This window comes from Polyodon spathula, chromosome 9 (genome assembly GCF_017654505.1).
Source record: "Polyodon spathula isolate WHYD16114869_AA chromosome 9, ASM1765450v1, whole genome shotgun sequence".
Classification (NCBI taxonomy): Eukaryota; Metazoa; Chordata; class Actinopteri; order Acipenseriformes; family Polyodontidae; genus Polyodon; species Polyodon spathula.
In genome coordinates this window covers 33,052,732-33,078,356 of record NC_054542.1, presented here as the reverse complement: position 1 = coordinate 33,078,356, position 25,625 = coordinate 33,052,732, and the positions used below count along the sequence as shown (strand labels likewise).

The 25,625-nt window shown below is 39.1% G+C and overlaps 1 protein-coding gene across 4 annotated transcripts in view; it reads left to right on the top strand.

The window, feature by feature from the left end:
• Window positions 1–24,825, top strand: part of LOC121320680 (E3 SUMO-protein ligase RanBP2-like) — a 32,407-nt gene extending 7,582 nt beyond the window's left edge. The window contains exons 11-31 of one of the 4 annotated variants that reach the window (XM_041259242.1): window positions 40–221; window positions 913–1,036; window positions 1,146–1,307; window positions 2,204–2,341; window positions 2,471–2,599; window positions 3,006–3,221; window positions 3,335–3,418; window positions 5,948–6,089; window positions 6,816–6,910; window positions 7,016–7,366; window positions 7,478–11,957; window positions 12,204–12,281; window positions 15,475–15,624; window positions 16,330–16,503; window positions 17,463–17,686; window positions 17,885–18,098; window positions 19,042–19,137; window positions 19,389–19,540; window positions 22,836–23,109; window positions 23,386–23,720; window positions 24,027–24,825. In XM_041259242.1, the coding sequence (XP_041115176.1) occupies window positions 40–221; window positions 913–1,036; window positions 1,146–1,307; window positions 2,204–2,341; window positions 2,471–2,599; window positions 3,006–3,221; window positions 3,335–3,418; window positions 5,948–6,089; window positions 6,816–6,910; window positions 7,016–7,366; window positions 7,478–11,957; window positions 12,204–12,281; window positions 15,475–15,624; window positions 16,330–16,503; window positions 17,463–17,686; window positions 17,885–18,098; window positions 19,042–19,137; window positions 19,389–19,540; window positions 22,836–23,109; window positions 23,386–23,720; window positions 24,027–24,332 (8,106 nt within the window). In that variant the 3' untranslated portion in view covers window positions 24,333–24,825. Of the gene's footprint in view, window positions 1–39; window positions 222–912; window positions 1,037–1,145; window positions 1,308–2,203; window positions 2,342–2,470; window positions 2,600–3,005; window positions 3,222–3,334; window positions 3,419–5,947; window positions 6,090–6,815; window positions 6,911–7,015; window positions 11,958–12,203; window positions 12,282–15,474; window positions 15,625–16,329; window positions 16,504–17,462; window positions 17,687–17,884; window positions 18,099–19,041; window positions 19,138–19,388; window positions 19,541–22,835; window positions 23,110–23,385; window positions 23,721–24,026 lie in introns of all 4 variants that reach the window. The other 3 variants (XM_041259239.1, XM_041259238.1, XM_041259241.1) reach the window with 3 other exon arrangements.
• Window positions 24,826–25,625: the final 800 nt, after the last annotated feature.

Sequence of the window (25,625 nt, the reverse complement as noted above, 5' to 3'; positions counted from 1 at the left end):
TCCATAAACATTGCATGACAATGCATCTTTTTTCTTCAGGTGTTCCTGTGTGGTGTGGTGTTTACAAGCCTTGCACAGTTGCGAGAGAAATCCAGAATTAGCTACAATGTGCAGTCGTTCGAGCCTAGATGTTTACCTCTCCCCATTGTCAAGCTGCTTTGCACGGACCGACAGCGAAATTGGTGGGATGCTGTGTATAACCTCATTCACAAAAAAGCACTGTAAGTTTCAATGTATCTTTCTCTTCATAATAAAGTTGTGCGGTTTTAGTAATGATTTTACTATAGCAGGTTAGCAATATAAAACACTGTCTTAATGAAATTAAGGTTTGGTATGCAGTTAGATGAATATGGACTTGAGAAGCATTTTTAAATGGAATTGAAACAATGTTGCTGTATGGCAACATAACTGTATTGGTTCAACTGTGTTCTGTTTTGCAAAGCTCCTAATTCTGTTTTAAAATGTAAACAATACAGTTTTTTACAGTTAATTCATGACCCTGGAAACCAGAAGAATACAAGCTGGCATTTTAATTTCCTCAGTTTTTATAAGCGCTTACTTTTGCAAGCTAGTGTAAGATATTTCTACATTTGCAATATATAGCAGGTGACATGTCTGTTATAGGTAACTCCACAGTAAGTAAGGCCTGCACCTGAGGATCAGCAGCCAATCCAAGGCTTGTGTAATACTATATAAATGTATTACAAATGCAGTAACAACTTCTTAATGTGCAGAATCTAGTGCCTTTCTTTCCTTGGGCATAATGAAGGTTTTTTTTTCTTAAACTTTTTTTAGGTCATTTGATGTCTTAAGTATTTAGTGTGTCCATGACTTTGCTCTAACCTTGTCTGCTTGCCCAGTGTTGCTTAATGTTTATCACAATTAACATTCATATTGATTTTTTTTGTTTAGTCCTGGGACTTCTGCCAAGCTTAGAGTTTTAGTTCAGCAAGAAATGAGCACTTTGAGAGCTGGGGAAAAGCATGGGCTGCAGCCTGCCTTAACTGTAAGATGGGCAAAACATCTTCAAGAAACTGTGAGTTTGCTAAAAAAAAATCCTATTTCCTTTACCTTTGTGATTTATGCACTTATAGTATAATGACGGTTTAGTTTCCATGCTAAAAACTTTGGTCTTATGTTTTTAGGGGAGTGGCCTGAACTCGTTTTATGATCAGAAGGAGTATATTGGCAGGAGTGTTCACTATTGGAAAATGGCCCTGCCCATGTTGGAGAATATAAAGAAGAGAAGAAGTATTCCTGAACCTATTGACCCCTTATTCATGCACTTTCACAGTAAAGATATTCAGGTACAATAGACATTGGTGCAACTTTGCTCTCAGAGGTGAAATGTGGCCAGTTTGTATTTTAATTAGCACGTCGTCAAACCTCCTACATAGCCCATATTGATATTTGTGATACCTTGTTTTTGTGATGTGCATGTTCAATGGTGGGTATTTTGTTAACACCCTGTGACAGGACGGTGAGTGGGATAATGGCGAGTCAACACACTTGCACACTTTCCAAAAACGTCTTTATTAAATAAAAAAAAACACATTAAATCCAGTCACCCCTGTACCAGCAATGGTATTGAGGGAATCAAATACGGCGGGTTTGCAGTCCCAAACAGACAAACACTTCTTAACCACGATCCTCCATGAACGAAGCAGTGCTCTGTAATTTGGGGGAATGTCATGCTTGTGTCAGTGCTGTGCTGTGAGGTAGTGATTTGTGGATGAGCTGGCTCCATGGCTACAGCTCTGGATCTTCTCCTACTCCGCTGCAATAGGCAAACGCAATGACAACACAAACTGCATACAACCTCTGGCTGGGAACTACGTCTCAGCGCAAGGGGGCTTGTACTGGTGTAACTCCCCTTTGTACCACCAAACTACTCCCTGCAATTCGCCCGTTGCCGTGGTTTCTCCAATCGCTGCCTGACCCGTACCTGATCGCAAAGGAGTTGTTTAGAGTAATTGCATCTACACGCTTTTCCCCCAAGATGGCCGACTTCCGGTTTCCACCTACCGACGAGTTTGCTAGTCTAGAGGAAAACATACAACCAGCCTTGCACTGCGCCTCTTCTGGTCGGGAGGGAGATTTACAGTTCAAATACCTTCGCTCTCTGTCACACACCAATGTTTGATTGTCGTCATTATAGCAAATTTATATCGGAATAGGTAATACAATGCTTCCTGTGTTTCAGATTGCTGAGGTTAATGATTATGAAGAGGATGCGCAGGTTGCTTTTGCTACACTGTGTGAAGTTGAAGGCAACACAGATGATGCAATAGCGGCCTTTGAGACCATAAATACTGTTGTATCTTTCTGGCATCTTGCACGGGTGAGTGGTTGGAGGGGGACGGGGCAGTTGCTGAAAGACAGTTCTAATTTCTTGGTCTTTTTTTTTTTTTTTTTTTTTTTTTTTTTTTTTTTTTTTTTTTTATGGAATTATTTATTTATTTGTTTAAAGATATTTCGAAGGAGAGCTGAAGAAATTGGAGAAGGTCAAGAGATGAATAAAATGGCTTTACGGAAGTCCAGAAAGTATTTGTCAAAAATCTTGGAAGGCTTCAATGCTAATGCTGCAGAAATTGAAAAAGTAGGTATCTTTCCTTCACACGTGCTTGGTAATGTGGTTCAGTTTGCAAACAAATCTCTCCGATTTTGAGGCCCTACCTTCAGTTCCTGTTTGCTAGCGTACTACAATAAAGAGCTTAACCCAGAACTCCACACAGCTGGGCATCAGCTACTCCCCAACTTTGTTGCACAACGTTTGTCTTTGCAATTGGCACTGAGTTACCACGGAGGTTCATTGCAATTGACCCTGAGTGTCTAAACCTGAGGGGTCTTGCATATTTCATTTTCTTAATTGGACAACAAAGTTCTATGCTTTTGCATATATAAAAAAAATGCTGATTTCTGGTAAGGTATTAAATGATTTCATGATCATTCCCCACCCCCCCATTCTCAATTTTATTAACCTCTGCACTCCATTGTCTTGCCAGCTTCCTGTATCGATAGATGAGCTTGGTGAGTTGATGGATGATGTGAATCAGCAGCTTGGGGAGAGCGGTGAAGCTATGGATATGGAGGAAGAGGAGGAGGTTAACGGCACCAACACTAGTCCGTGCCACATTGCAGACCCCATTAGCAATAGACAAGTAAAGTTTTCTACTCCAGCGCCAACAAAAAATATCACCTCTCCATCAAAGAGTCTTAAGGTACATCTGTTTCAAAGAGCACTGTTTTATTTTATTATTATTATTATTTTCCACAACCATAAATTTCACAGGATCATCACAATTTTTTTTTTTTTTTTTTTTTTTTGTTACAGTTCTCCCCCAAGACACCACCTCACTGGGCAGAGGACCAGAAGTCCTTGCTGCAGATGCTTTGTCAGCAGGTGGAAGCCCTCAAGGTACACTTTGTAAATATTGCTAATCTGGAGCACTAAATTAAGTTTTTATTTTTTGGACGGTGTACTTCATTTATTTTACTGTGCTTTTGTACAGTGTTTTGAGATTTGTAGAGGTGCTTTATGAAATGGCTAATGATGCCCTATACGAGTGCTTCCAGGTTGGGGCTCGCAAAATCGCTAGCCCGATGTTCCGGGACAACCAAAAAAAAATCTGTCGGACAATGTGTGTGTTTTTTTTACTCTATAACAAGATAACCTTCTGTGCTTTAATCAAATAGTGGTTTCCCAATCGAGATTCCGCTCACAGATCGTCCTTGTAAAACACATTTAGAGGGATCAGTGTGTTTCATTGGTAATGTTTGAGTGATTTCCAGGTGCTAGTGACCAAATCCCGCGAGGATTGCCCCGTGTAACACCCCTGAGAACTCGAGCAATCCTATCTAGTCAACGCGCTGGTATATATCGCGTGATTCTGTCTGCTTCACTGAAACGAAGGGTAAAACGGACGCTACGGCAGCCAATGTATATACTTTTATATTGAAGGCTATGACTTTTTAAACAAAGTTACAGACTGGAATTACAAGCTGCTGTACTCTGCTCTTCAAGATTCACATTTTGTTATCTTGTTACCTTTGTTAAATCTTTAAAATTATTTGAACCCCGGGGGGGGGGGGGGGGGGTGTACTGTGTTCTACAATGAATAGGATATAGTACTGGATGCAGCATGCCACAAATAGGTACTGTGCTTGTAATTCTACTTTTATTCACAATCTCAGTGTTTATTATTGTTTAGTGCTAGTAGTGTATACTGTAATAAAGAAAATCGAAGAATAAAACAGTACTAATATTAATAGTTTAGCTAATGCCTTTATCCGAGGTGACTTCCTTAACTTACTCCAGCAACTTATATTATTCGTTTTGGTTTGTTGTTTTACTGTAGTGAACAAAAGGCTTTGGACCCAAACAGGGTTGTTATAGCGAGGGTGTGCTGCATTAAGTATTTGACTTGTGTGTTTAATAGATGACACTTGCACATTTGTTATTTTTCACCACCCATATTGTTCAGCATTTAACAGAGAGCATAAAGAAGTTTGGATAAGAATCCATTATCATCCTTTAGAAAAAAGTAACATACTGCAAGTATACTTGTGCCAAAATTGTCTGGTTTTAGTATACTATTGGTACCATTATACTAACCTATTTTGGCACAAGTATACAACTTTGTATATTCTTTTTGTAAATAATGCAATGTAGTTCTCAAATATTGGACATTTATTAGATTGTATATTACTTCTCTTTTCAATACCTGCATTGTCTCATGGTAGATATGCACCTCCAGATTCTGACAAATACTTTTAGAAAACCAGAAGCAACTTCTGCTCTGGATTAAAAAGCTATAATGCTCTGCGGCTGCCCGCCTATGTGGGTAACTATCAAAAAAACTAGTAGAAACCAACTAATACACAAGTCTGATAAAAACAAATGGAAATCTCGAAAAAGTGTGGAATTTTGATGTTGAAAAAGTATATAAGAACATAAAGTTTACAAATGAGAAGAGTCCATTCGGCCTATCTTGCTCAGTTTGGTTGTTAGTCGCTTATTGATCCCAGAATCTCATCAAGCAGCTTCTTGAAGGATCCCAGGGTGTCAGCTTCAACAATATTACTGGGGAGTTGGTTCCAGACCCTCAACTCTGTGTAAAAAAAAAGTGCCTCCTATTTTGTTTTCTGAATGCCACTTTATCTAATCTCCATTAGTGACCCCTGGTCCTTGTTTCTTTTTTCAGGTTGAAAAAGTCCCTTGGGTCGACATTGTCAATACCTTTTAGAATTTTGAATGCTTGAATCAGGTCACCGTGTAGTTGTTCAAGACTGAATAGATTCAATTCTTTTAGCCTGCCTGCATATGACATGCCTTTTAAGCCCGGATTAATTCTGGTCGCTCTTCTTTGCATCAATTTCATTTTCTCCCATATGATATTTATAATGCACATTTTTATTGCCTGCATGCAGTACCTTACACTTTTCACTATTAAATGTAATTTGCCATGTGTCTGCCCAGTTCTGAATCTTGTCTGGATAATTTTGAATGACCTTTTCTGCTGCAACAGTGTTTGCCACTTCTCTTATTTTTGTGTCGTCTGCAAATTTAACAAGTTTGCTTACTATACCAGCATTTAAATCATTAATGTAGATTAGGAATAGCAGAGGACCTAGTACTGATCCTTGTGGTACTCCACTGGTTACCTTACTCTATTTTGAGGTTTTCTCCTCTAATCAGTTCTACGTTAACCACTCCCTAATCCATGTACATGCATTTCCTTGGCCTGTGGTACCCTGAGATACAGTACCTATATTGAGTACAGTGTACTTTGTACAAATTACAGTCCATAGGTCAATTATGGGCAACTTGACATTTTTTTTGGACAACCAAATGTCGACAATGAACTGCCCGAAGGGCAAATACCATTACCAAAATTTTGCGAACCCTGCAGGTGTAGTAATTGTTATGATTTACTGTTTGTTATAGAATGAAGTCCACGACTTGAAGGCCAACACTTCTGGCGCTGTTGCATCGCCACATCACCGATTGTACGGGGATGGCTTCATGGCTGATGCTCTTCCAGACAGCTTCCCAGCAGCACAAAGTTTCCATGGTGCTCCGCTAACAGGTAGATTATTTAGTTTTTAAGAGGAATTTTTTTAAATGTCTTGTGCTGCACATGTGCCATTTTTTTACAATTTGGCTGCGGTATGGAATCCCACTTATCTTGTCAGACATCCCAGCAACAGTATATTTTCCATATTCTAATTATCATATTTACATTTTATTTTTTAGTTTATATAAGTATTTGTAGTTCGGTGTTATATACTTTGATCATACAGTTGAGCTGTCTATTTCATTCCAGTGTTCAGTGTAAACATTCTGATGTATAATTTCTCAAACTATTACCATTAAGTGAACAAGGGTTTGATTAGGGTTAAATGCAAAACCTCCACTTGCTTGTCCTACTTTGAAAGTAGATACTTGTAAGATAGCTTTCTTAAGGTTATCTCTATAGGGATACCAACATACTGTAAACTGCATGATAGAATCACCTATTTGATTGAATCAACTGCGTGTTGCAACTACTAATTGCATTCCCTCTGCTGTTCAACTAATACAAAACTTAATGTTCTGTGTGATAAACATGAAGGTATATAAACATGAGCACAAGGTTTTCAGTGTATTTAGTAAGCTCAGTGGGGTAAAACTAGCAAAAAAAAAAATGCAGCACCATAAACCAGTTTTTTTTAAGTTATTTGGTAGACCATAATTCTTTTTGGTGGGGTTTTTTTTTTTTTTTTTTTTTTTTTGTACATTGAGTTGTTAACTTTTTTTTTTTTTTTCCTGGCAGTCTCTACAACAGGTCCATCAGTATACTACAACCAATCCCCTGCATACAATTCCCAGTACCTCCTCAGAACAGCTGCCAATGTCACTCCAACCAAGGTCAATTTTAAAATTGATAATTTTCCAGCACACCTTGTTTATAGATTGCTGTATTTATATTAAAATAAAACCTACTTGTTTGTTTGTTTTGTTTTGGTTTTCTAGGCACCAGTGTTTGGGATAAACCGGCTCGCACCTCAGCAGCACATGTATGCATATCAACAACAGCCGACCCATACTCCACCCCTGCAAACCTCATCAGCCTGCATGTACACCCAAGAGGTTTACGGGGCTCAGCTGCGCTTCGAGTCTCCTGCAACCAATTTATTGTCCCCTTATAGTGAAGAGTATTACAACCACACTGTCCCTCAGGCCAATACAAACCCTCCTCTCCCTGAACCAGGTTACTTCACAAAACCCTCTGTGGGGAACCAGGTTTCCAAGCTTTCTGAGGGGAAGACCGTGGAATTTGGTAAAATAAGCTTTGGGCAACAGGTTCCGGCTGAAGCACCTAAGGTACCTGGTTTTGGAGCAACAGTAGTTACACAGTCCACACCGGCTGCCACATTCAAATTTAACTCTAACTTTAAATCCAATGATGGTGACTTCACATTCTCATCCCCACAGGTCAGACATGCCAATGAAAGTCTTCTCGGGCTTTTGACTTCGGATATGCCAGCCAGATCAGAAGGATATCTTGCACCAAAGGCTCCTGTCCAGGATCCAGTACCGTCTCAAGTGGGCCTCTTCAGTTTCGGCAGTAAAAATACATCCGGCTATTCGTTTGCTGATCTTGCAATGCAGGGTCAAAACAAACCCAATCTGTTTGGTAAAGTTGAGCAGCCTTTCAGTTTCACAAATGCCAGCAAGCCAGGTTTTGTAGTAGCAGGCACTCGGCAGGAAGAAAAAGGTGCAGTGAGTGATCATGAAAGTTCTCATGAAGAAGAAGATGAAGATGGGCCTCATTTTGAGCCAATTGTGCCACTCCCTGAGAAGGTGGATGTCAAGACTGGAGAGGAAGACGAGGAAGAAATGTTCTGCAACCGAGCCAAACTTTTCCGCTTTGAAACTGAGGCAAAAGAATGGAAGGAGAGAGGTATTGGGAACATTAAGATACTGCGGCACAGAACATCTGGTAAAGTCCGTCTACTAATGAGGAGAGAGCAGGTGCTGAAAATCTGTGCAAATCATTATATTAAGCCTGATATGAATTTAAATCCCAATGCTGGTTCAGATAAATCATGGGTATGGTATGCTATAGATTATGCTGATGAAATGCCAAAACCAGAGCAGCTAGCTGTAAGATTCAAATCTGCAGAGGAGGCAGCACTCTTTAAAGTGAAATTTGAAGAGGCACAAAGATTGGTGCCCAAATCTCCATTAAAACAAGATGACAAACCAGGGAAAGAAATATCTAAAAAAAACACTACTTCTCATCCTGCTGCCAGAGACTCTGGATTTGGAGCTCAGTTTGTTAAGAAGGAAGGAGAATGGGATTGTAGTGTATGTGTCGTGAGGAACTCTGCAGCTGCTATGTTCTGTGCAGCCTGTCAAAGCCCCAATCCCAATGCTAAATCACAGCCTGCAGTTAAAGGAGGCTCAGAAGCTAGTAAAGGGTTCACTGTGCCATCACCTGCTCCTGTAACGTTTAGCTTTGGGTTTGGTAAAGAATCAACAAAGGAAAGTGGCATCACTGGATTTGGCACACAGTTTACAAATATTCAAGCACCCCCCGCGTTCAAATTTGGAACCGGTAGTGATTCGTGTACAGTCTCTGCTCCGGCTGTTTCAAAGTTTACATTCAGCCTTAGCAATGAAAAAGGCAAATCCACCACAAAGGGAGGTTTTGGAGAACCGTTTACAAAGAAAGAGGGTGAATGGGGCTGTGATATATGCTCGGGAAGAAATTATGCAACTGCTGGACAATGCATATGTTGTCAAACTCCAAAACCAAGTTTCAAAAATTCTGCAGTTGCACCAGGTGGTATGGGACCCTCTGCATTTGAAATTGGTGTTAAAGCTGATATGAAGAAAACTGCAGAGCAAGGGTTTGGTGCACAGTTCACCAAGAAGACAGGCCAGTGGGACTGTGATGTGTGTTTAGTAAGAAATGAAGCAGCTGTTACGAAGTGTGTTTCTTGCCAGACTCCATGCAAGACTTCTCTGTCATCTGTCCAGGCAGCGTCCACCTTTCCATTAAATATCTCTAGTGAAACAAGCCAGACACCTTCCAAAAATGAGCTTTCTGTACTTTTTGGTAAAAAAGATGGACAGTGGGACTGTGATATGTGTTTAGTAAGAAATGAAGCAGCTGTTACGAAGTGTGTTTCTTGCCAGACTCCATGCAAGACTTCTCTGTCATCTGTCCAGGCAGCGTCCACCTTTCCATTAAATATCTCTAGTGAAACAAGCCAGACACCTTCCAAAAATGAGCTTTCTGTACTTTTTGGTAAAAAAGATGGACAGTGGGACTGTGATATGTGTTTAGTAAGAAATGAAGCAGCTGTTACGAAGTGTGTTTCTTGCCAGACTCCATGCAAGACTTCTCTGTCATCTGTCCAGGCAGCGTCCACCTTTCCATTAAATATCTCTAGTGAAACAAGCCAGACACCTTCCAAAAATGAGCTTTCTGCACTTTTTGGTAAAAAAGATGGACAGTGGGACTGTGATATGTGTTTAGTAAGAAATGAAATTGCCTCTGCAACTTGCGTTTCCTGCCAAACTCCTAACCCTAATGCTAAAGGCACTGCTGAAGCTACACAATCAAGTTCATCCTTCAGTTTCAGCTTCAGCGGGCACCCTGCACCTAGCCAACTTTCAGGGACAGGATTTAAAGCCAATTTTGGTACCAGCAACAGTTTTAAGTTTGGTCATACTGAAGAAAAATTTAAGGCCCCTCTGTCTCAGACTGAAAATAAACTTACAAGTGGAGGTGGATTTATGTTTTCAATGCCTGTTCCAGCAGGGGGCTTCAAGTTTGGTACTCATGAGTCAAGTAAGCAGACTGATCCTGGTGAAAATGCAATGCCTATGGGTGGTTCTGCTGCCATGTCTCTGAAGAACTTTGCTGAACAGCAGAGAGAAAAAGAAAAGTCTACAGAGTTCAGCTCCACCACAACGGTGGAGGAAAATCCCCTTTTCACTGGCAAACCCAACACATTTACTTTTGCTGATTTAGCTGAAATGTCAGGTGGGGATGGTATCCAGTTGGGTCAAAAAGACCCTGATTTCAAAGGATTTTCTAGAGCCGGTGAGCAGCTGTTTACTGGTTTGAAGGCTGATCAGAAGGGAGATAATTCTTTGGAGAAGGAGGAAGAAGATATATACAAGACAGATGAGAATGATGACATTCAGTTTGAGCCTGTTGTTCCATTGCCAGAAAAGGTGGATCTTGTAACAGGGGAGGAGGATGAGGATGTCCTGTACTCCCAGCGAGTCAAGCTGTTTCGGTTTGATCTGGATATCGGTCAGTGGAAAGAAAGAGGCGTGGGCATCCTGAAGCTTTTGAAGAACAAGACAAATGGAAGGCTGCGAGTGCTCATGCGAAGGGAGCAGGTTCTGAAGGTCTGTGCTAACCACTGGATTACCACCACCATGAACCTGAAGCCCCTCTCTGGTTCAGATAGAGCCTGGATGTGGTTGGCTAATGATTTTTCTGATGGAGATGCTAAACTGGAGCAGCTGGCTGTCAAATTTAAAATGCCAGAGCTGGCAGAGGAATTTAAGTTGAAGTTTGAGGAGTGCCAGAGGCTGTTGCTGGACATACCTTTGCAGACACCTCACAAGCTGGTTGACTCTGGCCGGACAGCACATCTTATTCAGAAAGCTGAAGAAATGAAGAGCGGCCTAAAAGACCTAAAATCCTTTTTGACGGATGACAAGGCAAAGCTCCAAAAGAAGGATGGCAACCCCACAACTGCCAGCAATGCTTCTGGTTTGATCATCAAACCCCATGCTGAAAGCACAGGCCCAACCTTGGAGTGGGATAACTACGACCTACGTGAAGATGCCCTGGATGATAGTGTGGACACTTCTGTCTATGCCTCACCATTAGCCAGCAGTCCTGTACAAAAGAGTCTGTTCCGCTTTGGAGAATCCACTGCTGGGTTTAACTTCAGCTTCCAGCCTGTCTTGAGCCCTGCTAAGTCCCCCTCAAAACTGAACCAGAGCAGGGTATCTGTTGGCACTGATGACGATTCTGAAGTGACTCAGGAAGAGGAGAGGGATGGGCAGTACTTTGAGCCAGTTGTCCCCCTACCTGATTTGGTGGACATCTCCACTGGGGAAGAGAATGAACTAGTGGTTTTCAGCCACAGAGCCAAGCTCTACCGCTATGACAAAGATCTAAGCCAGTGGAAAGAGAGGGGCATTGGGGACTTAAAGATCTTGCAGAACTATGACAACAAGCGGGTGCGTGTTGTCATGAGGAGGGATCAGGTGCTGAAGCTGTGCGCCAACCACTGGGTTACGGCTGATATGAAGCTGGAGCCAATGAAAGGAGCGGAGAGGGCGTGGGTGTGGAGTGCTTTTGATTTTACTGAGGGAGAGGGGAAGGTGGAGCAGCTGGCTGTCCGTTTTAAGCAGCAGGAAGTGGCAAACTCCTTCAAGGAAAACTTTGACAATGCTAACAAAGCCCAGGAGAAGCAGATCTTGGTAATTCCAGCTTCGTCAAAGGGCATCACCCCACGGCAGTCTCCATGCGATAAACGTGCTGTGGCCATGCTAGACGAAATTATCAGGCAGCAAACTGACTTACCTTCACAGAACTCTCCATCCCCAGGTACTGCACCCAATGTTGCCATGACTCCAAGCACTGAAACTCCCACCAAAGCTGTGGTTTCACCTCCCAAATTTGTTTTTGGTAATGAATCCCTTAAAAACATATTCACAAGCTCATTGTCCTCTGGCAGCACAACTGCCTCTAAAGATCTGTTTGCCTTTAGCTGTAAAGATAAGGCTGGTAGTGTTCAATCTGTGAACAGGAAGACGCCAGATAGTGGATTGGAAAATGGCAAGGCAACCAGTCTACCATCCAGCACTGCAGCTCCCAGTTTAGTGGCATCACCACGAGGACAGATGACCAGCACGTTTAAAATGCCTGAGAGAGGTAAGGATATATGTAATATATAATATATATATATAATGTATGTATGTATTGGTATTGATATTCAGATTTTGGTTAATAATGAAGTAAGTCCAAATTGGATAAATGTTCTAGATAATTATTTTAATTTAGAGAATGTTAATTCTGTTCATATTTTCTATAATAGTAAAAAAACACCCTATGACCAGAAAAAAAAAAAAAAAATCTGGGTTATTTAGTTTGTGTGACCCAGAAACCATTATTTTTTAGGACTGGATTTTAGACTTTTCAAAGATAACCCTATGGCATTTTGGACCTGCACATCTACTACACAATTTAAAACTGAAGGTATTTTTTTTTTTTTTTTTGTTTTAGTACACTGTGACACATTACTTCGCTGGGCTCCCACCCTGCTGGCAAATGCTGCCAGAATAACCTGGCTGTGTGGTGTGGAAACATTAGTGTGTGCTAGAACCTAACATGTTGCATGCTATGTGTGTTTGTTTGAGCTAGACTAGTAGGCTAGGCAGCAGCTCAAGTGCTATGTTTATATACATGGCATTTTGAGTTAATTTTCCGCTGTAATTCAAGAAGGGTTTTTATTTTCATTTTATTAAAATTTCTGACATTACTTGAGGTCTTTGGTACATTATTCTATTGAATTTAAATTGAACAATTTATTTGTTTTGTGTGCTTTTTTTTTCCCCACAAGCTTTTGCTAAATATTTCTCCCTGTGCTGCAAAAGTATTTTTTTATTTACATAACATTTTATTTTTCCATAAACCCTTTTGTGTTTATAATTACTGTGTGTCATGCATTTTAAATGCTTTGAACACTGCATACAAGTAATCTTACTGATTTGGTATCCTGTTAGAGAACACTAGTTTATGCATGTCAATTACTTGAACAGACCTTGCATGCCCTGTGTGGAAATAACAAACTTAAGTTTTCACTTCAAATGTAATATTAGGCAAAGTAGAACTTTTTTTTTTTTTTAATCTAACAGTGCAACTCGGTATAATTCTTATTTGTAATTTTTTTTGGCATGAATTATGCTACGAACTGTTCATCAGTGTAAATGTACAAGTCAGTCATTTTATGTCAAGCTATATACATTTTGTAGCTATGATAAATGTTTGTGTTGCATTGTCAGGGTTAGATTTTAAAACTATCGCAAAGCACTATACCGTACATGAAAGGGATTCAAGTGCTAATGTACAATATATGTAGTGATTTAAAGTTGCTTCTAAGGAACAGCACTGTAAGTCAGTTTGCATAGCCATTTTTTACCTAGGAATGCAGATTGTGTTTTGGGGCTGATTCCGATCACTGATATTCCCATATCAGTAAGTGACAGATCCTGATTCCAGAAAGTCCCCCCCGGCCCCCCTGCATTATCCGGGTGCTACGTTTTAGATTTTTAACTACTGGCCACTCGGGCCACTGAGCTTATGTTTTTACTGGCATGGATGCAATTTTATCTGTCCCAATATATTTTTATATATTTTTTCATGATGGGTTTTATTTTCAGTATGTTTGTAACTGCGTATGTTAACCAAAAAGAGTCCACGTCTCAAAAGAAAGTGGCTAAACAAAGCCTTTCAATATATGTTACTACAGCCATTAAACATGTATATAACACGTGCTAAAAGAAGGAATCCAAACTTGGTTAACAGTGAAATTAGAAAGGTAATTAACGTTATGATGAATATAAAGGCATACTAAATGTTAAGAACAACAATGCAGTGACCATAAGAAAAGGCAAGATACTTGGAATTGGAAATGGGTCATTTTTTAACTGTGGACTGCTGTTCAGTGTAAAACATCTACTGTTGACTTTCTGTGAATGGATGGAGTAACGGCAACATTTGCACTGACCATTAGAGAACCAGGGATCCTTGTTTTGAATTATTGACAGCTTATTGAATAAACAAAGTAACTTGACTTCGATTCATCTGATGTCAGTATTTGATGGTTAGTTGTAATTAGTAATGTTAAACTATTGTAATGTTGGAATGTATTTTCTAGTTTGGCCAGGTTACAACATTTACACAAAGATTGTTAATAAATATTATTTGTTAGAATTAAACAGATGTATATTTAGGTTGCTGTGTGGTGTTGTTTCATTCTGAATACACTACAGCAAAAATTATGATTTGGTGGTTTGAGCAATATTATGCTACTGTTGCTTTTAATAAGAGATATGCGCAGTGACGTTGCTGATCATTGAGTTCAGTGTATTTTAATTCAGTAAACAAAAGAAAAAAACGTGTGCCTAAGGAACTAGGGTACAGAGCGAAGAAATCTCGTCTTGGACATTGTTTGAACACTTTACCGGCTTACACTGTTATGCTGTCTGCGCGTTCAGGTAATCGAATACACAAAAAGATTGCACCCTGTGTATTCAAATAGGAAACTATGTCCATCCCTAATCCTAATAACAAACACTATTAAGACAATATTCATAATAAAAAATAACAGTCCTTGTCAGAGCATTGTCTCTGTGTAGCCTCTCCTAAGTCAGCGCCAGTCTTGCTCAGTGATGCCAACGAGTCCTGGAAAGATTCTGAACGGCATTTTTGACCTGAACACATCGGATCCCAAATCAAAAAAATTCAATTGCGTATGTGGGTATCCATCAGGACAACTTGCTGCGAGACCAAGTATGATGTACACGAAATGTTGATTTCACAACAAATAAAGCTGCTGTTTTATCTACAAGTCTGGGAAACTGATGCCAAACAAGGCAAAACATTACTTTTTATTTTTTTTTACATAATGAAGCCTCCACTGTAAATGTTCGTCTTCATTTTTTTTCATAATTAGATTCTTCATGATTTTTTGATTTCAGCGCTTTCCTTTTGGCTTACTGGTAGCTTAGTTTGTAGAAAACCTGATTTGTAAAAGATTTGCCGCGGGAATGAGCACCAACGCAGCACTTCGGTACTCGGTCTCAGATTCTGACTGTACAACAAATATGACGTGTGGCGGGAAAGTTAGGATTAGTTCATAGTTATGTTTTTAAAAATGGTTTGTAAATTTTCAACTTTTTGACACACGCCCATTTTCCTGGATTCATGAAACGGAGGCCATATGCACTTTATATATAACAGGCCCAGTCAGGCCTGTGGTGCTTCATAACTACCGACCAAACTGCGCTCTCTACCGGTCTGATTGTTGTTGGGGCACACTGAGCATAAGTTTTAAATGCTTTTTTCCAAGGATATATTTTTATGATGTATTTATTTACCATATTAAAAAAATGTTATTGCACATGCTTATCTCCAATACAAAATTAAACATGTGCACTGTACACCTATACTATAGCAGTAACATCTGTGTTGTGTGTTTTGTCTTTTGTTTTTTCTTTAAATCATCTTGTTTTATCTTGCTACTAGCAAACAATTACCAGAAGCACAAATATTCTAAAATGTTATTGCAGTAACTATGGTACAGTTCTTTATGTAACTGGTAATCTGTGAGGGCCTTAAGTGATTAACATTTGTAAACTGATACTGACCATTTACATTGATTCCTCAGGAACAGAGCCAGCATTGGGTGATTTGCAGATTCTGTTTGAGCGGACTCCTACCCTTGAGCAAAAAGCACTTGCAGAGGAGCTGCAACTGCCTCCAACATTCTTCTGTTATAAGAACGATCCCGGCTATATCAGTGATGACGAGGAGGATGGTAAGCCTTTGATTATTGAAGGACGTTTCACACAAACACACATTTTAGGCCCAATGTAAAGGGTAATTAATGCTGTGGGCATACGTCCCTTGTAGTTTAGTTTCCTGCCTTGCAAAAGATCTGTTCACTTATCACAGCATATCTATTAACAGTAAGTGAGGTTGTTATGTTTCCATGCAACTTATGTTTTTTCAGATTGTGTCATTTTTCATTCTGTTAAAATATTGGACATTGTTATGAAATACACATCTCATTTCTCTGTTAGTACGCAGGGGCTCAGTGATAAAACGTTTAGAAAAGTTACAGTGCTGCTGGCTGATAAAACTAGCCTAATAGTGACTAGTTTGACTGACACCTGTAAAGTGTTTACACCCTTAATGGAGTAATGTGTTTTACTGCTATACATTGTAAGGCAAGCAGGCAAGGAGAGTTTTTGCAGGTTATCTTCTCCAGTTTACTGTACATGCAAACATTAAGCTATGTGTGTACAGAATGTACAGGGATTCAGCTGATGGGTCAGTGTAAACACATGGTCTTCAAGTACAGGTTTGCTGGAAAGGTGTCGATGTATAGTATTTTAAAATACTTAAACTAAGTTATTGACAAAAGTTAGGTATAGCTATTGTATTTTCCCACCAAATGTATTGTGGGCATAATTCTTTTCTTGCATGAATGCAACAACCTATACTTGTTTTAAATCTCAAGATGAAGAATTTGAGACTGCTGTGAGGAAACTAAATGGGAAATTGTATCCTGATGATGCAAAAAGCAAGACGACAAAGCGAGGAGAAATCAAAGAGAGAAAAGAAAGCAAAGAAGTGAGGAGTGCTGGTACATTCAGTATTGTAATGGATCAGTGCCAGCACCAGACTTTCACAGGTAAGGGAGCGGCCAGGCAGAAACAAAAATTTGAGGGGTCTATACCCCACTTTGTGTGGGCATGCATAAAATACATTGGTCATTTTCCATGTCAAAAGTTGACCTGTGTGAAAAGCAGTCATTTAAACATGTGCTGTTTGTATTCTATTCTCGAAACGGAAACATGAACATTAAATTATCATGATATATTTTCTTAAAACTAGTTTACACGGCAACATCTTGTACGTAAGTGAGGATTGGGATTGTCAGACAAGCATGCCGTAGAGGGGACCACCCCCACTGTTTTCCCTGGTTACAGTGCAGTTAAACTGTTTGCAGAATAACTGAAGTTATATGAATAAGTGCAGCAATAAGTTAGTAAAAGATGTCAAAGTGATATAAACTAATAGATTTAGTAATAAGCTTAATATACATTTGTCCAGAAGGTTATGTAGTTGTAATAGTAGTGTTGTTCTTGTGTCCAATCTTTAACCTCCAAATCTGTACGGTGTGTGACCTTAGCGCTTCAGAGCATACACCACATCCATAGCGGTGCTGGTCTTTCTCTTGGTGTGCTTGGTGTAGGGGTCGGCATCCTGGATCACATTCTTCAGAAAAATCTTCAACACCTTGCGGGTCTCTTCATAGATCAGCCCGGAGATTTACTTTACTCCTCTGCGGCGAGCCAGGCAGCGGATAGCGGGCTTGGTGATGCCCTGGGTGTTGTCATGGAGCTCTTTGCGATGACACTTAACATCCCCTTTTCCGAGTCCTTTACCTTTTTTTTTTTTTACTGGAATCAATCGCACAAACAAAATATGAGGTTAAATTTATGAAACAAGTTATTTTGCTACAAAAAATGTTGTAACACCTACTCCTGGATATGTGTTTAGGGCAACAAGGGCTAATAGATATTTTATGCAAACATTTACTCTGCTGAAAATGGTAACATAATGTATCTTGTATTCATATTGTGACAGAGGTTCCTGCTACAGCGATGGAATCTAAGTCGGCACCACAGGAAGATGGGCAGTCTGAATGCATTATAGTTTGGGAAAAGAAGCCGACGCCTGAAGAGAAGGCAAAGGCTGAAAGCTTAAAGCTCCCACCCACCTTCTTCTGTGGGGTCAGCAGTGACACTGAGGGGGACAGAGAAGAGGTAGAAGACTTTAAAGCGGAAATCAGAAAAGTGAAAGAAGCGCAGGTGCCTTTTGGTTAATTATCTACAGTGACATTTGTGCTAGTTCAGAATATGGTAAAATGTGAACACGTTCATCTTCAGCATCTTTTATACAGCATTGTCGCACATTCTTCTGTGGAGCATTTATGTGCTGTCCTGCAAATAAGTAATTTTCATATAAGCGGCTACAGTATTGTCGGTAATCTATGAACACTGTTTCAGGAAACCCAGGAACAGGGTGTCAGCACCTCGGCTGATGAAGTCTCCAGCAGTAGTGATGCAAAACTCCCAGCTGAACCAGCACAACCTTCTCGGACTGAACCAGACTCCACATCTGAGGGGACACAAACAGTACCTCCATCCTCAAGCACGGATGACAACAAGCCCATTGACTTATCTGCCAAGAAAGAAAGTGAGCCAGATTCCACAAGCCAAGGTAATGTTTAACCATGCAGAAAATTGATATACCCAGCAATTGGTTAATCTGGAGTCACATACAGCATTAAAAACTAGTGTACTACTAGAAGAAAATATAGATGAAACAGTACAGACTTTGGTTATGCCTAAACCTTGACTCATCATTGCGACATGTTTGTAAAATTAGGCTGGCTTTCACTTGCAGACCAAAGGCTTTATTATCTTTGGTACTGATTTGTGTTTAAGCTTCTTAAGATTGGTGCCTTATTTAACTGATCTGGTTAATAGGCATGATACCAACTATAATCTGTGTTTCTGTGAATTCTGTAAATTGTTTAGGGCCTCTTGTAAATGTGTTGATCCTGATTTAAGGATCCTCACATGTTTGGGTGAATGTTGTTTGCTTTTGACTCCTAAAATGATTGTGTCAGTACAATACTTACATGTTTTATTGTATGTGTTTGTTGACCAGACCCTTTTGTAAGTAAGATCTAAAGTCAAAATCTAATTTTGTGTGAGAGCCGGCAGACCCACAACAGTGTGCCTGTGACCAGTATCGAGTTGTTGCTTGTATATGAAGGGCAGGGGCCAGTTTACTTTTGCTTGATTTTATGAGACCCACAGGCAACTTGGAGTATGGATTGGAGGTGAGAACTGTGGGTCTGACTCCCACATTCAAGCATCACATCACAGAATTTGAATTTGAGAAGCATACTGCACCTTGTGTCAAACTGTTTTGAGCCGAGTTCAATACCGGTTCCACTTTCAGATGATGATAAATATCAGTTTTTCTTCATTCTTGCCGTTCCCCATAGATTACACCCTAAGGGGTGCTTTTGTTTTATTCACAAACTCACATTTTGTATTTTTTCAAATCTATTACAAACTTGTAGAAGTATTGAATGCTGCTTTTATACCAGGACCTGATGTGTATTCTACAATGATTGTGTTATTTCTATTAGCAGGAGGTGCTATCTCTTTTGGACTTGCTGCATCCTCTGAATTCTCGTTTTCAGATTTGGCAAAGAACGCTGGAGATTTTGCTTTTGGCAAACAAGGCAAGTACAATTTTCTTAACCCTTCATCAGCTGTACAAATAAGGAGAGGAATTTTAGACGTCGTAGTAAAGCATTAAACTGACACAGGCCATGTGTAAATAATTAAACATGGTTATGTTTACTGGACATGTTGTATTTCAAATAGTGCTTTTAAATATGTTATACACTTTTTTTTTTTTTCTGTGACACCGTCAATCTGATTTAATTCAAAGTCAAATACCAAGTTTATGGTGTTTTTCCTTTTGTTCCAGATGCTAACTTTTCCTGGGCAAATGCAGGCGCCACTGTGTTTAGAGGCTCGACAGTCACCAGGACCAGGGAGGGAGATGAAAGTAGCGATGACGAGGAAGCTGCTGCGAATAACGATGACATTAACTTTGAACCCATTGTTTCTTTACCAGAGGTAAACTAGGTTGTTCAAGTCAGCATAATGATGACGATATGCAAACGTAATTGAAAATACACACCTTGATATGGTAGCAGAAGATCAGTGCCACTGTGATGAATATGGAAATAAAATATTAAATGTAGAGAAAAATGGTAATTGCTTTTTTAGGTGTTTGAGTAGTTTTGTATGAAACACAAGACTATCATAGATTAGTATATTACTGAACACATGAGCAGAAATGAAAATAGATACAGATGTTACCTTGAGAGGATTATAAAGAACACCTCGAGAAAATGCAATTAAGCAGTGGTGGCATAGAGACCTGGGCTACAGAGGCAGAAGTTGTTGCTGCTGTAGATATTATAAATAGGCCAGTACATGTTTACATAAATGTTGTGGGCAAGGAATATTTTGAATATGAAGGAACAGAAACTCCAGTTCTGTGTAGTTCCACATAAATAAGGATAAATTTAATAACAGAATTAAAAGAATGGGAAAGACGAATGAGGCTAGCTGAATACTTTTATAATGACACGTACACAGAATCAGAAAATGTGCGTGAACATAGGTGCAATTAGGTATACATTTTGCAAGCATGTATATATGGGCAAATGGGAGGACATTTTTTTGAGTAAACTAGACAAGAAACCATTAGAATACATAAGATATGTGGATGACATTTGGAATATGGACACTTGGAGAAGAATCCTAACATTTCAGTGCATTTAAGGTGGACAAAATCTGAAATTGAATTCTTAATTTAACCTTGGTTAAACTTGATCAAGGATCTATTAAAACAGATCTTATCTCGGTACCTAAATATGTCATCTGCACATCCTATCTGTACTAAAAGAGCAATTCCTACAGGACTGGCTATAAGGATAAAAATAATCTGTTCTGATGAAAATTACTACAAAAAAGAGAAAAGAGCATGTAAAGAAATTATTGAGAGAATTGAGGAAAGTTGAGACTCGATAGGAATGAACTACTTGATTATAAGAAAAGGAAAGAGAAGGTTGAGAGTACCATTTAATAATTACATTTTCTAAATTATTACCCAATATTTCAAAAATAGTTTGGAAGCGTTTACATATACTTCATAATTCAGACAAAAGGAAAACAAATATTTCTAAAAGCACAGATTGTAGCTTTTAGAGGGATGCAAATTTAGCTGACATTTTAGTCCACAGTAAACATAAAGGGGTTATCGATATATTAAGGGACATTGCAACCTGTAAAAGCACATGCAAAATGTGCAAACACAGTGCTCACCTTTATAACGCTATAGTGGGGAGCCATAGTTACAAGACCGTGCTATTTGTGTTCCGCCTTATAAAAGGGCTACTGTATAATGGCATTATGGAGCAAATGGAAACCACGACCCTACAGTGTTATAACTGGTTCCGCACTTTAATGGGGCATGTTATAACGGGTGAGCACTGTATATTGGTAAAGATAAAAGTGAAATCGCAAATAAAGAAAATAATTATTCAGTCTTAAAAAAATCTGTCATGTAAGGATAACATCCTTTGTATGGTACAGTGGCTTGCGAAAGTATTGACCCCCGCTTGGCATTTTTCCTATTTTGTTGCTTTACAACCTGGAATTAAAATTGATTTTTTTGGGGGTTTGTATCATTTGATTTACACAACATGCCTACCACTTTGAAGATGCAAAATATTTTTTTTATTGTGAAACAAACAAGAAATAAGACAAAAAAACAGAACCCCCCCCCCCAAAAGTCTTGGGGTATGTATCTATAAGCTTGGCACATATAGCCACTGGGATTTTTGCCCATTCTTCAAGGCAAAACTGCTCCAGCTCCTTCAAGTTGGATGGGTTCCGCTGGTGTACAGCAATCTTTAAGTCATACAACAGATTCTCAATTGGATTGAGGTCTGGGCTTTGACTAGGCCATTCCAAGACATTTAAATGTTTCCCCTAAAACCACTCGAGTGTTGCTTTAGCAGTATGCTTAGGGTCATTGTCCTGCTGGAAGGTGAACCTCCGTCCCAGTCTCACATCTCTGGAAGACTGAAACAGGTTTCCCTCAAGAATTTCCCTATATTTAGTGCCTCCATCATTCCTTCAGTTCTGACCAGTTTCCCAGTCCCTGCCGATGAAAAACACCCCCACAGCATGATACTGCCACCACCATGCTTCACTTTGGGGATGGTGTTCTCGGGGGTGATGAGAGGTGTTGGGTTTGCGCCAGACAGAGTGTTTTCCTTGATGGCCAAAAAGCTCAATTTTAGTCTCATCTCCCCATATGTTTGGGGAGTCTCCCACATGCCTTTTGGTGAACACCAAACGTGTTTGCTTATTTTATTCTTCAAGCAATGGGTTTTTTCTGGCCACTCTTCCGTAAAGCCCAGCTCTGTGGAGTGTACGGCTTAAAGTGGTCCTATGGACAGGTACTCCAATCTCCGCTGTGGAGCTTTGCAGCTTGTTCAGGGTTATCTTTTGGTCTCTTTGTTGCCTCTCTGATTAATGCCCTCCTTGCCTGGTCTGTGAGTTTTGGTGGGCGGCCCTCTCTTGCCAGGTTTGTTGTGGTGCCATATTCTTTCCATTTTTTAATAATGGCTTTAATGGTGCTCCGTGGGATGTTCAAAGTTTCGGATATTTTTTTATAACCCAACCCTGATCTGTACTTCTCCACAACTTTGTCCCTGACCTGTTTGGAGAGATCCTTGGTCTTCATGGTGCCCCTTGCTTGGTGGTGCCCCTTGCTTGGTGGTGTTGCAGACTCTAGGGCCTTTCAGAACAGGTGTATATATACTGAGATCATGTGACAGATCATGTGACACCTAGATTGCACACAGGTGGACTTTATTTAACTAATTTTGTGACTTCTGAAGGTAATTGGTTGCACCAGATCTTTAGAGGCTTAATAGCAAAGGGGGTGAATACATATGCACGCACCACTTTTCCGTTATTTATTTTTTAGAATTTTTTGAAACAAGTTATTTTTTTCATTTCACTTCACCAATTTGGACTATTTTGTGTGTCCATTACATGAAATCCAAATAAAAATCCATTTTAATTCCAGGTTGTAAGGCAACAAAATAGGAAAAATGCCAAGGGGGGTTCAATACTTTCATAAGCCACTGTATATTTTATGAGACAGATAAATAATTTATATACAAGAATACACAACCACAAATAAGAAAAAATATCAAATGAACCAGTAGTTCAACACTTGGATGACCTAAAGTTTTAGAAACAATTGAGATCATGTATAATATAGAAGAAAATAAATGAGCAAAAAAGTATATACATATAATGCGCACTTTTTATTTATTTTTTTAAGGTGGAAATAAAGTCTGGAGAAGAGGATGAAGAGATTTTATTTAAAGAACGAACAAAGCTTTATCGTTGGGACCGAGATGTCAGCCAGTGGAAAGAACGTGGTGTGGGTGACATCAAGATTCTCTACCATCCTCAGAAGAGGTACTACCGTGTCCTGATGAGAAGAGAACAGGTGTTTAAAGTGTGCGCAAACCACACAATCTCACAGGCCATGGAGCTGAAGCCCATGAATACATCTACCAATGCACTTGTCTGGACAGCAACAGATTACGCTGGTGAGGTTTTTTTTTTTTTTTTTTCTGTAAGGGGGTGAGGGGGGTAGTAGGGGACATATTTGAGTATTCCTTGTGTATATATAAAAACGTTAATTTCTACACTGTTTTGTAAAAATCTATATTGCTTTTGTTGTCACTATTTACCAGGCCTCATAACACAAGGATATAAAAGACAGATCAATGTAGATTAAGTATAAACCTTGTACTTTTTAACATTTTCATTCATATGGATCTTAAATCATCACTGGATTAAAAATTATAATTAATTTTATTCAGATGGAGATGGAAAGATAGAACAACTGGCTGCAAGATTCAAAACTGCAGAGTTGGCAGAAACCTTCAAAAAGAAATTTGAAGAATGCCAGCATGAGATGACTCAGCTAGATGCTGGACAGGTGTCCCGAGTTATGGAGCTCTCCATGGAAAGCAACCCAATTGTGTATTTTGATATTAGTCTTGATGGTGAACCCATTGGACGAATTACAATGGAACTGTTCTCGCATATAGTCCCCAAAACAGCTGAAAACTTTAGGGCTCTGTGCATCGGAGAAAGAGGGTTTGGATTCAGAAACTCCATCTTCCACAGAATCATCCCCGATTTTGTTTGCCAGGTAAGAGAGAGAGAGAGAGAGAGAGAGAGAGTGTGTGTGTGTGTATATATATATATATATATATATATATATATATATATATATATATTGTGTATGTGTATATCTATCTATCTATCTATCTATATAAAAAATGTGTGTGTGTTGGTAATGCAAGGTCTCCAAATTGTATTAGCTTTTTTTTCTAATTACTAAGTTAGTAAGGTGAAATAGGAATGGCAAATCAACAGAAGTTATAATATCCTTGGCCCCTTGTTTGTTGGAAATCAAAAACCTATGTGTTGTGTTTTTCATTTTTTTTATTTCTAGGGTGGTGATATCACGAAACAGGATGGAACTGGGGGAAGGTCCATCTATGGAGACAAGTTTGAAGATGAGAACTTTGATGTGAGGCACACTGGTCCTGGATTGTTGTCCATGGCAAATAGTGGCCGAGACACCAACAATTCTCAGTTTTTCATCACCCTGAAGAAGGCGGAACACTTAGATTTTAAGCATGTGGCTTTTGGCTTTGTCAAGGATGGCATGGAGGTTGTGAAAAAGATGGGCACCCTCGGTGCAAAGACTGGCAAGCCAACTAAAAAGATAGTCATTGTCAATTGTGGACAGATATAGGTTTTACGTAAATATAATTAACTTCTGTTGTGTAAAGTAAATCAAGTATTGGGATTAAGATGTATTTGTATGTATAAATGTACATGGGTGGCTGTCTCCTGTTAATTTTTTACATGTTTGCCTGGAGGAAATTGGTATGTTTCTAAATAAAGATGAAAACACTGGCAATTTCTTGCACTGTTGAATTCCCCTCTCATTTTTCAGTAATACATTCATTCCCACCTCGCAAATTTCAATTAAAAATTGCACATTCACCTTATATATATATATATAATTATAACCCCAATTAATGAAAAAATACCTTTTCTCCCAGGTACCAGGTTTATCCAGTTCACAATGTAATCAGTATTTTTTCCTCATTTAACTGTAATGAATTAATGCAATTGAAACATCACCAATCCTGGTAGTTTATTTATTTTAAAATAACTGTCAAACTTGTATGTTTCCACTTGTATTGTATCATTAAATGGGCTAGCAAGTGTAATTTTATTAATCAGATGTCTGTCTCTGTTGCATAAAATATGTAAAAAATTATGTAATGTAATCTGTGAGGATCAACAGCATGCAGCTGATCTTGAGGCATGGACACATTTTTGATGCGTTTTGAATTTTGACCATCGCTTAAAGGAAAACATGAATCTAATCACTTTAAATTACAATATGGTAAAATGTATCCTGGGAGACCGTCAGCATGCTTTTAGGAAAGGGAAATCGTGTCTAACTAACCTATTTGACTTTTTTGAAGACACATCGACAATGGGTAATTGCAAAGCATATAACATGGTTTATTTAGATTTAGATTGACAGAGTCCTGCATAAAAGATTAATTCTCAAACTGAATGCAGCAGGGATTTAGGGAAATGCATGCACATGGATTAGGGAATGGTTAGCATGTAGAAAACAGAAAGTACTGATTAGAGGAGAAATCTCAAAATGAAGTGAAATAACCAGTGGTGTACCACAGGGATCAGTATTAGGTCCTCTGCTATTCCTAATCTATATTACATTAATGATTTAGATTCTGATATAGTAAGCAAACTTGTTAAATTTGCAGACGACAAAAACAGGAGTGGCAAACACTGATGAACCAGCAAAGGTCATCCGAAATGATCTAGACAGCATTCAGAACTGGGCAGATACGTGGCAAAAGACAGTTAATAGAAAAAGGTGTAAGGGAAGCTACAAAAAAAGGCCAACAGGATGCTTGGATATATAGTGAAAAATGTCGAATTTAAATCAAGGGAAGTAATGTTAAAACTTTATGCATTAAGACCTCATCTAGAATATTTTGTT